Raw genomic sequence first — 15,210 nt, forward strand, 5'->3', positions numbered from 1 at the left:
ATCCCCTTCAGTCCTTCACTATCTCTGCCATTGTGGTCCCCAAGCTCAATGCAATAGTTGTGAGTGTCTGCAATTGTCTTAGACAGGTGCTGGCACAGATTCTGAGAGGACAGCTATATCTTGGTATCAGCAATGGTGTTGGGGTTTGGTGTCTGCTGATATTATAGATTCCATGATCCCAATTTCTGGATGGCCTTTGCTTCAGTCTCTGCTCCATTTTTGTCCCTTTTTCCCTTTAGACAGGAACAATTCAAGGTTAAAAGTAATGAGATGGGAAACAGCACCTTCCCTCAACTGGGAGCCATGCTGTGGATGAGGGTGGTCTTTTCAGGTTCTATCTCCTCTATGTTCCATATTTCAGCTAGTGTCATCTGTACTGGGTCATGGGAGTCCCCCACATTTATCTTTCTTTCATTCTTTCATTTTTCACATATAAAGTATTTTGATCTGAAAGTTATGTGCATATTTATTTGGTTGACAGAAAGACCTCCAAGTTACCACTGTGGGAAGTCTGTCTTTACCAGTTTAAGTTAAAAAGGTAAATTGATTTCACTATTAAGGTTATAGCATTAACTCAGAAGCTTAGTGGTTGATGTAATGGTGAGGAACATTATAAAATTTGTCTTGAAAGTGTGTTCTTTTCTGACTTCTTCCAAGGAGCCTTTTGATTGGAGACTTTAGAAGATGAGTGTTCGGACCCCACCCAAACTCCAGAAGTTGGCAATTCAGGCTCTGTTGAGAGATGAGGCTTTGGCCATATCCTCTCTGGAGGAGCTACCCTCTGTACTCTTCCCAGCACTGTTCAAGGAGGCCTTCACTGGCAGACAAACCAAGCTCATAAAGGCAATAGTGGCAGCCTGGCCTTTCCCCTGTCTCCCTGTTGGGGCATTGATGAAGAGGCCTGACATGGAAATCTTTCAGGCTCTGCTAAATGGAGTAGACATGCTATTGAAGAGAGAGTTTTACCCCAGGTAAGCAATATCAAAGTACTTTATAAGGGAGGATGAAGAATACAGAAACATTGCCAGGAAGATTGGCGTTGTCATTTGTGGATCAGAAGCTTCCAATTGCATCATGCACAGACACAAGGTTTTTGAAAGCTACTGTTTACTTGTACAGAAGACACTTGGATATGAATTAGTTGAATATGACCTAAAGTAGATAGTAGCCTTACACTAGAGTGATCCCATCCCTGGCCTTCCCCCAACCAATAATAATGTGAGTAAGAAATAATGTTTACCTTAGTGGAAGAAAAGGTTTAAAAAAAGTGTACATAAGCCTGGGAAAGCTTCCTATCATGCCAGAGTCCACCTTGGATATCAAGTACAGTAGAATGAGCCTATCTCTGGCCTTCTCCCAACCAATAGTAATGTGAGTTAGAAATAACAGTTACCTTAGTGAAAATTAATCAAGTATACAGAAGCCTGGGACACCTTTTCGGCATGCCAAATACTTCCTTAGATATCAGGAACTTACCAGGGAGGAGTGCTGAGTTTAGATCTATATAGTAAAAGATGATTCCGGGTTTGCTGACATTTCAATCTTTCACCTGCAGGAGGGGAAAACTACAGGTTCTTGATATGAGAAATGTGCACCATGCCTATTGGAATGTATGGGATGAAGCAGATGACAGTGACTGTTCAGCAGAGACCTTGGACAAAAAGCAAGTAGTGAAGGTCCTTCCCAGATATGCACTGAGGCAGCATCTGAAGGTCATAGTTGACCTGACTCTCACTTCCTGCTCCTGTGAATCAAAAGCATTTTTCTTGAATTGGGCCCAGCAGAGAAGGAGGGTCCTATATTTCTGCTGTACAAAGATGAAGATTTGGCCTCTTCCATTCCACAATATCAGATATATCTTGAAAGTTTTTGATCCAGAGCACATCAAAGAATTAGAACTAAATATCGACTGGACTCTGTTAGAGCTAACAAATTTTGCTCCCTACTTCGGGCAGATGAAAAATCTTTGCAAACTCTTCCTGGCACCCCTCCACAATAAAACCTACCCTATTACCAATGTAACAAGAGTTGCAGAAGTCAGGTGTCTCGACAAGATTATTTCTCAGTTTTCCAAATTCAACTGTCTCCAGCATATCTGCCTGAAACACGTCCATTTTCTCAAAAACAAGATGAATCAGGTCCTAGGGTAAGTAATAATAGAGAGCTGGCTCAGCTACCAAAGCAAATCTGTCTCTTAGGGATTATTGGTGCATGATGCCATCCAGTCACTAGGAACAAACATTTACAGACTTATAAGAATATGGTTGTTATGTCTTGTTTCCATAATTATACAAGGGAAATTTTGTAAGTTAAACCAGTGTCTCATTTGAACACTCATGAAATAGAGATGTGATTTCAGGTAAAGAGTGAGTCAGATCTCCTAAGGATGTTGTAATTCTTCCTCGAATCACGCCCCCCCCCCCAGTCAAATGGGAAGGGAACAGAAAGGGGAGTATGTAGTGGTACTCATGTGTGAACATATAGCATACACATAGGTACATATAGCACAGTGTGAACATGAGCGATAGGCTCAGATCTGTGAGAACAGTCTTTTATCTTCCCCTATTTCCCATGGGCAATATATTTTCAGCCCAAGTAGCACAGAGTGCATAAGACAGTTCTACAGCTTACATTTACATCTGTAAATGAGGGCAAACATCACTGCAGAGGTAATGATAGAATGCAGATTCAGAGAGCCCACAGCAATATTGAGATCCTGTCAGGACTTTCTTGGGATGGACGTTCTTCTGTGTGCTTTCTGAGCTTAGGGGTTGAAGCAGTTTTCAGCTTGAGTGTGAGGCCAGAGGATGAACTGTGGAGTTGTTATGACTGAGCAGTTTCCAACAGTAAGCATTATAGATGATGAACTTGAGAATTTAGTCAAACTGACCATGGGGCACATGGTTCCTTACACCACTTTGTATATACATATCAGCCAACACTTTACAACACCATTTCTCAGAACTAACCCCATGGTCTCTCCCTAGGTGCCTGAGGACACCCTTGGAAACCCTCTCCATCGTTCACTGCCAAATTTCACAGTCAGACGTAGATTCCTTTTCCTGCAGTCAGAGCCTCTTTCAGTTAAAACATCTGGAAATAATAGAAGTGACCTTAGATGCTTTCGATCTTACACATTTGAGAGGTCTCCTAGAAAGAGTGGTAGACAGTCTTGGGACTCTGTATTTGTCATCGTGTAAGATGAAGGACTCCCATATCAATGTCCTCCTACCTGCCCTCACACAGTGCTCTCAGCTCACCGATGTCAACTTCTACTACAATGACTTCTCCATGCCCACGCTGAAGGACCTTTTGGAGCACACAGTCAACTGGAGCAAGATAAATGTGGAACAATACCCTGCCCCTCTGGAGTGCTATGATGAGCGGAATCATGTCTCCAGAGAAAGATTTGCCCAACTTTGTGAGGAGCTCATGGATACACTCAGGGAAGTAAGGCAGCCCAAGAACATCTCCTTTGCTACAAATACCTGCCCTAAATGTCATGACAACTATGTCTATGGCCATGGGGCCAAACTTTGTGATTGTTGGCAGTAAACATGGATACAGGCCTTCCAGATGTGAATAAGTGACAGACTTGGGACATATCTCTCTCACCTGGGGTGCTCAGACTATGACTTCACACATTGCTCGTGGTTAAAAATAAAGAGATGTAAAGTGCCTGGGACTCTAACCTGACATAAAAGCTAAACTTAGGTGGTTGGAGAAGGGCCCCCTAACTCCACAGGTTTATCACTTGGCTTGTCTCTGGCCTTCAATGAATACCAAAGAGATGAGAAAGCCTTCAAACAAAAAATACCACATGCTGGCAAAGGCTGTCTGACTAGCCCCCCACTAATGCCCCAGACTCCTATTCTTCTAAACTTAGAGACCACCAGGCTCCTGCTATAGATATGGTCAACAAGGTCACTAGGCAAGGGTTTGCCCCACCCCCTGAAAGCCAAGGGGGCCATGTCCTAGCTGACATCAGGAGGGACATTGGACTGTCAGTTGTCCTCATGTCACACAGGACTGAAGGACATCACTCTTAAGTAACCCTCCAGCTGATCTCCTAGGCTCCGTTATAGATGATTGAGGAGATGATTGAACCTCGCTTGACCCAACCATGACCATCACTAGCAGGGATCCTCAGGTAGTCATTATGATATGTGGGTGGCCCATCTCTTTCCTCTTGGACACTAGGACCACTTACTTGGTACTGATGGGGTTTTGAGGATCCACTTCCTCTTGTTTTTTTCCTATCATCAGGGTAAGAGAAAAACCTCACCTTCCTCACCAGATCCCACCACTTAGTTGCATTTTTAGGGGGGGTACCTCGCACCCATTCCTTTTTGGTAGTGCTGACATGTCCTGTCCACTTTTGGGAAGGGATCTTTTAGCTAAGTTGGTAGCCTTCCCTTCCCCATCCCCCTAAACCCAAGCTCACCAGCAGTCCCCTTTGCCCCTTCTAGCCAGTAAACCTACTAACATTAACATGTTTCTTTTACCAGCTTCTCAGGTGGACCCCTGAGTTTGGGACACCCAGAACCCTGCTGTTGCTAAACATCAGTCTCCTGTTGTCATCCAGTTACTGTACACGCACATCACTCAAGCTCAATACCCCCCCCCCTCTCAGAAGCCTCAGACTTAAGCCTATCATTTCTGACCTCTTAAGGAAAAAACTTCTTTGTCCCACCTCTTCTTACTTTAACACCCCTATGCTAGCAGTTAAGAAACCTAATGGTACCTATAGCCTGGTTCAAGACTTCAGGCGAATTAATTCTACAGTGGTTCCTCTCCATCCTTTTGTGGCAAAACCTTATATGCTTCTCTCCACTGTCCACTCAGGAACTTCCCATTTCTCAGTCCTAGATCTCAAGGATACATTTTTCTTTATCCTTCTAGATGCTTAGTCATAGAACATATTTGCCTTTCCCTGGACAGATCCTGATACCCACTCTTCTACCCAACTTACCTCAGTGATTCTGAGATAGCCCACAGTTATTTGGCTATGCCCTGAATTCTGTATTATTCTCTTTTATCTCTCCCTAAATCTAGGATTTTGCATTATGTAGATGATGTCCTTCTCTGTAACACCTCCATAGATATTAGCCAGGCTGACAGCTCTGCTCTTTTTAATTTCCTTTCCAGTCAAGGCTACAGGGTCTCACCTTTTTTTTTCTTTTTCTTTTTCTTTTTCTTTTTTTTTTGGGGGGGGGTCTGAGACAGGGTTTCTCTATATAGCCCTGGCTGTCCTGGAACTCACTCTGTAGTATCTCACCTTCTAAAATCCAACTGTCCACTCCTCAGATCACCTATTTGGGACTAACACTTACCTTAACCCACAAGGCCATTATCTTAGATAGAAATAATCTGAGTCAGTCTTTAACTGTTCCTTCTACAAAGGATGAGATTTTATCATTCCTAGGAATGGCTAGCTTTTTATACTCCTGGGTTCCTTCCTTTACCCTCCTTTCTCACCCCTTATATGAGGCAGCTTTAGGCCCCATCGATGAACCTCTTCTCAAACCTGTTGCCCAGCCCTTTCAAAGGCTCCAGCAGGCTCTCCTTAAGGTCCAGCCTTACATTTCCTGGAAAAGGGACCTGACTCATCCTTTTTCCTCTCTATATAACTGAAAAAAAGGGATTTGCACCAACTGGGACACTCTTTTGTACCTGTAGCATACTGGCCAAAAAAGACTAGATCTAACCATCCAGGGATGGGTACCTTGTATTCATACCTTAGCAACCAGTGAACTCCTTAAACTTGGGGTTGCCTATAACTGTCTTCTCTTCTCATAACCTGTCACAGTTCCGAACTTACAAAGACTTATAGACTCTACCTCCCTCCAAGGGTCGTTCTTTTCAGGTAGCACTAATAAAAGACTCTACACTCACCTTTCCAACACGCCTGCCTCTTAACATTTCCAATATTCTTCCTTGACCAAATACTAGCCACTCTCTATCTCACGCCTACACTGAAATTTTAGAGGAACTTTTTAAAAGAGGGCACATTGGCTCAAGTCACCTATACTTGGAACACAGATGGCAGCTCCTTTCTATATGAAGTGCCCAGAAAATCTGGCTATGCCCTAGTGTCAGAGACCAACGTGATGGAGGCACAGGCTCTTCCTGCTCCCACCAGTAATCAACATTCTGAACTAATAGCCCTTACCTGTGCCTTTTAACTGGCACAGGGACAATCCCTCAACATCTACACAGATTCCAAATGAGCTTTCCATATCCTCCTGTCCCATACTACTATCTGAAAGGAGCTAAGGTTACTTACCACAAAAGCAGGAGCAGTAACTAATGCAAACCAAATTATGGCCATGCTAAAGGCCTTCCATCTCTGGGATTGTCCACTGCAGATCCCACCAGAAGGATGACTCAATTGTCTCCAAGGGAAACAACCAAGCTGATGAGGCAGCTAGCACTGCAGCCCTTAGGAGTCTAGACTCATCTCACCATTCTCAGTACATCCTTGCACTGCAACCCACTTTCCCACCTTTACCTCCTGACACTCGTTAAACTCTGCCCTATCTTCACCAACTCTTTCATCCTAAGAGCCAAGCATTGTGTTATTTTGTTAAGACCCACCTACAAGCTACTCCCGAGTATTTAAGTTTCATAAAATCTATCACTGCTTCTTGTAAAATCTGTCAAATGTCAGACTAACTCAAGGTATCCCAGCACCCCTCTTCTTACCCATCAGGCCAGAGGTTCCCTTCCTGGAACTGACTGGCAACTTGACATTACCCACATGGCCACTGTCAAACAGACCAAATGCCCCTTAATTTATGAGTTAATCCAGATGGGCCTATCAAACATGCCAAATGCCCCTTAATTTATGAGTTAATATAGCTGGGCCTATCAAGCAGTTTGCCAGGGAGACCATCTTGAAGGAAATCTGGTTCACCTGAGGATATTCCAAGGAGATGGGAAGAGCTACCAATCTTTAATGAGCTGCTGTTCTTACACCTTTCTTCTACCAGTTGCTCAGTTATCATCACTGCCAAACCAGTCTCTTGTCTGGGTTCTAGCTCAAAGATGTAAATGCAGTCTTTAAATGTTCTCCCTCCAATACCTCTGTAAATTCTAAATGTGCCTGTTGAGATACTATAGGATTTTTGTGCTTCTCTTCTGTACACCTCACATGCATTTTTCTACTGTGTTTACAGATCTCCATTTTAGCCTCTATCTAAAAATATGACTCTCCCTCATTGTTTCCTTCCTCATCTGATACCTTCTGTGATTTTCAGCTCTCTTGTCTTCCTCTCAGACTCTAATAAGATGATACAGATGCTTCCTTCTGAGTTTCTCCATCTCAGTGAGAAGGGTTATGAAGGAATTCCTGGGAAGATGCTGTGTCTTCAAAGGCTGACTGGCAGACTGGCATGCAGTGATATGGACAGAATGGAGTGCCTCAGGCAGGAGACAGAACACTTTACTGAATTAAATACCCATGACTTGTTTCTTCCCACAGGTCCCACAGAACATCCTGTCACTAACAAGTAAAACAAAACCTAATACCCTAAAACTTTTTTTAAAATCTTATAATGTATTAAGTTATAGCACCCAAGTCCCACCAATCAAAGGGTCTTAGAATATTCTCAGATGCCATCTGAGACGATATGAGAGCTATCTCAACTTTGTTAAATCCATGCACTGTTTTCAGCAATGTAAAGATGTCTATTTTTTACTGATATATCTAAGAACTGCTTTAATTAAAGATGTTTTTGAGTTGTTACCATAAGAACTTCATGGAACTGCTTCCATGTAAAAATATATTTGGAGTAACCGAAATCTGTTTTCAGAACATGGCTGCTCATAATTGGCCCCAGAACAAACTATGTTTTCTTCCCTTTGAGATCAGAGCTGTGTTTGTGTATAAACCCAAGGAACTTCATGTCTACTAATATGTGTCAATCTTAAGTCTTTGTTCATGAGGCAAAGAATCTGAACATTGCATTGTGGGACATCATAGGATCACTTCCACTAATTATCCTTAAACCATAAGGAAATTACAAACTTCGCTGGGATCAGGCTCATGAAACCGAAAACTCAAGATAATCAAAATAAATGTTATGTAGAAGGAGACAAATAATCCATTGTGGAGATAAGTCACAAAATATTTTGAAAGTTGTCTTTTAATTTTCTGTTAATTTTTTAAATGCCTAATTAAATATGTGTATCTGTGTGTGAGTGAGAGTCCGAAGGGAGGAGAGGAGGCCTATCTATCAGAAGGGACATCTAGATGGATCTCCCTGCATCTAGAGTTAGAGGGAATTGTGAAATAGCAGAAGGGGGTCCTGGAAACCCTAGTATGGTGTCCTGAATGAGCAGACACTGCTCTTTATTATAGAATCAAAGACTTGTGGCCTTTTTTGTCATTTTAAATTAAAATATACTTATATTATTTCCTTTATCTCACATCAACACTTTCCATGTATGTACCACTGTTCTACCACAAATGTACTACTTCTATTTCTTTGTGTTCAGACCCCACCTACACTCCAGAAGCTCGCAATTTAGACTCTGGTGAGAGATTAGGCTTTGGCCATGTCCTCTCTGGAAGTGCTGCCCCCTGAGCTCTTCCCAGAAATATTCATAGAGGCCTTTGCTTGCAGACACAAGCTCATAAAGGCAATGGTGGCAGCCTGGCCTTTCCCCTATCACCCTGTGGGGGCATTGATGAAGATATCTAGCCTGGAAACCTTGCAGGTTATGCTAGATGGAGTAGACATGCAACGGACAAGAAAGTTTCATCCCAGGTAATCAATATCCAAACACTGTAGATGGGAGCATGAGGACTACACAGTAGACATTGTCAGGAAGATTAGCTTTGTCATAAGTGAATCAGGTGCTTCAGGTGGCATCATCAGACTGGGATACAGGGTTCTTGAAATGTACTGTTTACTTGTAATGAGAACAGTTGGATATAGATTAGAGTTGAATACAGACTAGAGTAGATGTAGCCTCACAGTAGAATGAGCCTATCTCTGGAATTCCCACAACCAGTAATAACATGACCAAGGAGACATAACGTATACCTGAGTGAAAGAAAAGTAAGCAAGTACAAAGAAGTCCAGCAAAGTTTCTTTGCATGCCTGAGTCCAACTTGGACACCAAGTGCTTAAAAGAGCATACATCTTAACAGGGAGGAGAGCTGTGTTTAGATATATGTAGTAAAAGCTAATTCAGGGTATGCTGACCTTCATATGTTTCACCTGCAAGAGGACAAAACTACAGGTTCTCGACCAGAGAAATGTGCACCATGCCTTCTGAAACATATGGGCTGGTGCAAAGGACAGCAGCTGCTCAGCAGAAATCTTGGACAAAAAGCAAGTAGTGAAGTTCCTTCCCAGATATGCACTGAGGCAGTGCCTGAAGGTCATAGTGGACCTGAGCATCATGTCCTGCCTTGATGAAGAACAAGCATGGTTCTTGATGTGGGCCCAGCAGAGAAATGCTTCCCTCCATGTCTGCTGTACAAAGATGAAGATCTGGGCTCTGCCAGTCCGAGTTATCAGACAGATCTTGTATGTTTTTGATCCAGAGCACATCACAGAATTAGAACTGAATACCGAGTGGACTCTGTTAGAGTTGGCACAATTTGCTCCCTATTTTGGGCAGATGAAAAACCTTCCCAAACTCTTCCTGGCACCCCTCCACAAGATCACCTTTCATTTGACTGATAAAACAAGAATCACAGAAGCTGAGTATATCAACAAGTTTATTTCTCAGTTCTCCAAATTCAGCTGTCTCCAGTAACTCTTCATGATCTGCGTCCACTTTCTCAGAGACTAGATGAATCAAGTCCTAGGGTAAGCAAGAATGGAGAGCTAGATCAGCCACCAAAGCAAATCTGTCTCTTTTCTCTTAAGGATTAGGGGGATATGATGCCAGAAAGTCACTAGGAATATGCATTTAGAGACTCAAAATTCTAGAAGATATGGCTTATCCATACTCAGTATCCATAGATATTGAGTAATACAAGGAAAATTTTACAAGTTAAATCAGTGCCTCAAATGAACACTCATGAAGGAGAGAAGTGATGTGGCATATAGAGTAAGTCAGGTGTAGTAAGGTTCTGTTGTAATTCTTTCTCATCTCATGACAACCCAATCAAATGCAAAGTTAACAGGAATGGGAGTGTAAAATGAGGAGAAGGGTAACTCACTAGCCCAGTGTGAAGATGCACTATATGCTCAAATCTGTAAGAATAACCTTAGATCTTCCTCCAGTACCCATGGATAAAATGGTTTAGGCCCAAGTAGCACAGAGTACATAGAACAGGGGGTACATCTTGGGCTGTAAATGAGAGCAAGCATGACTGCTGCACAGTGAATGATAGAATGCAAATTCAGTGAGCCCACAGAATATATCAAGATCCTATCAGGACTTTCTTTGGATGGAAGTTCTTCTGTATGCTCTTTAGACTTAGGGTATGAACTGGTTTTCAGCTTTAGAGAGGCCAGGAGATGAATTTCAGGGTTTACATAAGTGAGTAGTTTCTAACAGGAAGCATCATAGATGAAGTCCTTAATCATTTAGGCAAATTGGCCTTGGGGCACCTGGTTTCTTCTACCAATCTGTATATCCCAGCCAAACCTCTACAATACCATTTGCCAGAACTAACCCTCTGATTTCCTCTATCTTTATGTGCCTGATGGCACCCTTGGAAACCCTCTTCATGACTTACTCCCTAATTTCACAGAAAGATTTGGATTCCTTCTCCTGCTGTCAGAGCCTCTTTCAGCTAAAACATATGGATTTGAGAGGTGTGGTCTTACTGGATTTGGATCTAATGCCTCTGAGGGATCTCCTAGAGAAAGTGTCAAAATCTCTGGGGACTCTCATTTGCAGGGGTGTAGGATGAAGGACTCCCAACTCAGTGTCCTCCTACCTGCACTCAGACAAGGCTCTCAGCTCACTAATGTCAACTTCTACAACAATGACTTCCCCCATGCCCATCCTTAAGGACCTTTTGCAGTACACAGCTAACTGGAGCAAGATGAATGTGGAACAATACCCTGCCCCTCTGGAGTGCTATGATTAGTTGGCTCAAGTCTCTGTACAAAGATTTGCCTAATATTTTCCAGAGCTCATGGATACACTCAGGGCTTTAAGGCAGCCCAAGAACATCTCCATTGCTACAGATATCTGCCATACATGGGGTAAGCGCTGTGCCTTTCACCAGGTGTCCAGATGTTGTGGTTGCTGGCAGTACACTGGGAAATATAAGTTCTGGATTTGAATAAACAATAAGCATGGGACACATCTGTCATCCAGGGAACTCAGTGCCTATATCTTCTGTCAATGCTCAGATGGTGGGAAACAAAAGGATATACAGCTGTGTTTGAAACTGAGCTTGAGATGGGGAACACTTAGATGGACTTTGGGAACAGGGGCCCACTAGAGTCAGAAACACAGTTTGTCATTGATAGGTGGCTTCTTCCTGGACAAACTAACTAGATGCTTTGATGTGTACTTACAAACCTGGATGTTTTCTCTTTAGAGTCTTTGGCTGTGAATGACCTCACTACCAGGATCAGGAAGGTTCCATGGGTTCAGGGATGAAAGATGGAATGGTATTTCTTCAGTGAAGCAAAAATCTGGATGAAATTGGCATGTATAAAATGAAAGTTTTCTTGACACTTCTTCCCTTGTCCTTTGCCTGGATTACATGTACAACTCTCTTGTGTGGCTGATAAGTTATGTGCACAAAAGATTTAAATTAATGTGAGAAATGTAGTCATACCTCCTATGAAGAAGTATTGAAAGGATCACAGACAATTATCACCTAGTACATTCAGACCACAAGGCAACTTGGACCCATCTGAAATGCCTATAGAGAAGAATACAACAAGGGCAAAGTAAAGGTGCTTTCCGGCCTGACTTTGAAGTCTTGATCTTTTTCTCATATTTTAATGAGAGGACTACTGAAAACCTCTACATCCAGCCTTTATGGCACATGCCTATAGAGACTTATTCCTGTGGACTCCAAAACTCTATGAATTATTTTATATATAAAGGTATCCAATAATATGCAGGTCCTTCTACTCCATAAACCAATTATGTTACAGAAGAATTGTATTTTAAGTCTTCAGTTATAATACAATAGAACAATAGAAAATAATCTCCCTCTTCCTAATCATTATACTCCCTTTCTTTATAGTAAACTATCAATAAAATAATTTGTTACTTTGCATTTATTGAACACTTAGAACATAAGTTCTTAGTCTAAATATCGTTGCAATAGTCCAAATTGAATAAAGCATCTAAATTTAAGAACTGCCAAAAAATGCCCTTTGGAGAAAAGTCAAAATGTACACATTGATGCCAGGCATGTCACAGTTCACAATTTTGGAAGGGGAATAAAATTGTCAGCTATGGTGGGACACATGTGAATATCTAGGCTGGTCTAAGGTACAGAGGAAGACAAAAAACAAACAACAAACCTCTCTCAGGCTCCTTCTTTCCGTATTCCCCCACAATCTTTCTCCCTGTCTGCATGTCCACTCCCCTGGTTTTGTCCCTTAGGACGAGTGAACTTCCACAATTAACATGATTTCATATTATTAAAACCGAACAACCCATAGATTCAGATTGCTAACACATTGAGAGCACATGCTGCTTTTACAGAGAACCAAAGTTTGGTTTCAGAGCTAATACTCAGGTGGCTCTCAAAGGGAACTCAGGCTTCAGGTGATAGGACTCTCTATTCTGGCCTCTGTGGATCCCAGCTCTCACATGCACAAATCCATATAACCCACATGCAGATATAAACCTAGCTGAAGAAGTTTTTAAATTAAAAAATGGACTTAATTTCACTAAGGAATAAAAATTAATTAAATCCAGTTTAATGAAAATGGGGATGTTGATCAGTAATAGTTGTATGGCTCTGTGAAGAGAGCATGTAGAGTTTCAGGTGTATCCATTCAGATAAGTTTTTGAGCAATAGTGTAGGAAGCTCTGGGCTCCAGGTCTGAGAAACTGCACCATAAGTGAGTGAGAGGAAGTTAGGAATTTGTCAGTGTACAATACTTATTTCTGTATGCATTTTATGAATATTCCTGATCTATTTCCATGTAAGCTTGCATGATAGAAATGACACCCTCTATAGATGGTTGTGAGCTACCAGGTGGTTGTTTAGAATTGAACTCAGGTTGTTTGAAGGAGCAGTCAGGACTCTTAATTACTGAGGAATCATCTCTCCAGGCCCATGTTTGACAGTGGATAACGCACTCATGGATATAGAATCACAAGGAATCTGGTGCCTATTTTACATAAAAACTTACCAGTTTGGCATTATCTTTAATGTATTACATTTCAAACATTTTGTGTACATGTATATGTTGATGATTCGCTTGTTCATTTAGTTTTTGGAAAGTCACTATGTAGATCTGCCAAAGCAATACCAATGTCCAGAGTCCTTCCAAGAAATGTCTGGATATGGTTCACTTTATAACATGTTTACCCATCTATTCTCTGGTTCTGTGAACCCCATTAAACAGGTGTAATAATACATAAAAATTATCTCACCATGCTAGAGGTTGAGACTTCAGAGCAGAAATTTTGTATCATTCCATCTACTTTTCTGAACAGCTAATATGAAAATTCAAGAAACTTCATTTTGACAAGGATCTAGAGTCCCTCAACACTTTCTTGTTTCTCTTAATTTCATCTTTCCCTGCTCGTGAATGGAATAAAGGCTGTGACAAATAAGTAAATAAAAATAAAAATAATAAAAACCTGAACAATTTTTAAAATATAAACTGTAAGCATATGTTGAAAAGAGAAGAGAAAGAAAAAAATTTACAGAGTGGGGAGATAAGAAACTAAAATATAACCTTGCACATTTGTACCTGTAGGTTGATGTCTGACTTAAACATTATTTGCTAATTATCAATTATAAGTACATACTAACTACAGTCACAAAGCTTCACAACAATCCTAACAACTTTATCTTTTATCAAAAATTTGCATATTTAGTGATTTATTAGTGTAAGTATAAGCGGCTTCTGAAAACATAGGTTGCTAACATTTCAGATAGAACTTGTTTCTATTCATTTTGCAATGGGCAACGTTTAAATATTAAACAGATCTAGCTTTCTATCTATCATTTCTTCTTGTTTTCATTAACTCGTGTATTTGTTCACCGTGACACCTGATCACATCCTGACTTTCCTATCCTTCCAGGCCTACCCTCAGACCTTTCCCCCTCATTCCCTGATCCCACTCTTCCCCATGAAGGAAAGGCACCCACCCCGCCACCCCCAGCAGTTACCACAATGCCCTGGCCCAGCAGGCTGCATCAGGACTAAATGCATTCTCTCCCACTGACGCCAGACAAGGCAGCCCAGCTAGGGGTAAGGTTCCAATGGAAGGTCATGAAGCTCAATAGCAGACAAACCCCAGTCCTGTTTTTATGAGACATACAATAAGCCCAATCTTCACATCTGCTCCATATGTATAGGGAGCCTAGGTCTAGACCATGCTTGCTGTTTGGTTGGTGGTTCAGTCTCTGTGGACCCCCAATGAGTCCAGGTGACTTGGCTCTGTTGGTCTCCTTCTGGTATACTTGACCCCATATTGGCTCCCTCAATCCTTCCTCTGACTTTTCCACAAGACTCTCTTAATTCTTCTTAATGTTTGGCTGTGCATATCTATCTGTTGCCATCATGTGCTGGATGAAGATTCGCACATGACAGTTATGCTAGGCTTCTGTCCTTAAGCACAACCGACTGTTTGGCTCTGTTCCATGGGATAGGTCTCAAGTTTGTCCAGTCATTGGTGGGCTATTCCTTTTATCTAAGCTCCACATTTATGCCTGCACATATTGTAAGCAGGGAAAATTTTAGATGGAAGGTTTTGTTGGTGGGTTGGTGTTACCCTCCCTCCACTGGAAATCCTGCCTGACTACAGAAAGTGGCCACTTTCAGTCTACTTATCCCCAGCACCTGGGGTCTCATCCAGGGTTTCTCCCATATACTCCCAGGAGCCTGCCCCATCCTGTGTCTCTGGCTTGTGCCTGAGATGCCCACATATGGATTGCATTTCTCTCTCCAGCCCTGTGGAGACAGCTCCTCCCACCACACTTGCTCCACAAAACTGTTACCCCATACCATCTCTGATACAGTTCCCTCTAATCAATGACTAGTGAAATAAATTCTGTCTCCCCTTCTTAGTGTCAGTCATCTTACTTAG

At 41.9% G+C, this 15,210-nt stretch overlaps 1 protein-coding gene across 2 annotated transcripts; it reads left to right on the forward strand.

The window, feature by feature from the left end:
• The first annotated feature begins 684 nt into the window (after positions 1-684).
• On the forward strand, positions 685-3,555 carry LOC127696507 (PRAME family member 12-like). 2 transcript variants are annotated; one of them, XM_052199308.1, is made up of 3 exons: positions 685-971; positions 1,556-2,146; positions 2,988-3,555. In XM_052199308.1, the coding sequence occupies exons 1-3, from the start codon at positions 685-687 to the stop codon at positions 3,553-3,555; spliced, it is 1,446 nt and encodes a 481-aa protein (XP_052055268.1). The 2 variants fall into 2 exon arrangements, with proteins under 2 accessions (XP_052055268.1, XP_052055269.1); XM_052199309.1 differs by lacking the exon at positions 1,556-2,146.
• The last annotated feature ends 11,655 nt before the right edge of the window (positions 3,556-15,210 follow it).

Source organism: Apodemus sylvaticus, chromosome 11, assembly GCF_947179515.1.
Source record: "Apodemus sylvaticus chromosome 11, mApoSyl1.1, whole genome shotgun sequence".
In the NCBI taxonomy this organism is placed as follows: domain Eukaryota; kingdom Metazoa; phylum Chordata; class Mammalia; order Rodentia; family Muridae; genus Apodemus; species Apodemus sylvaticus.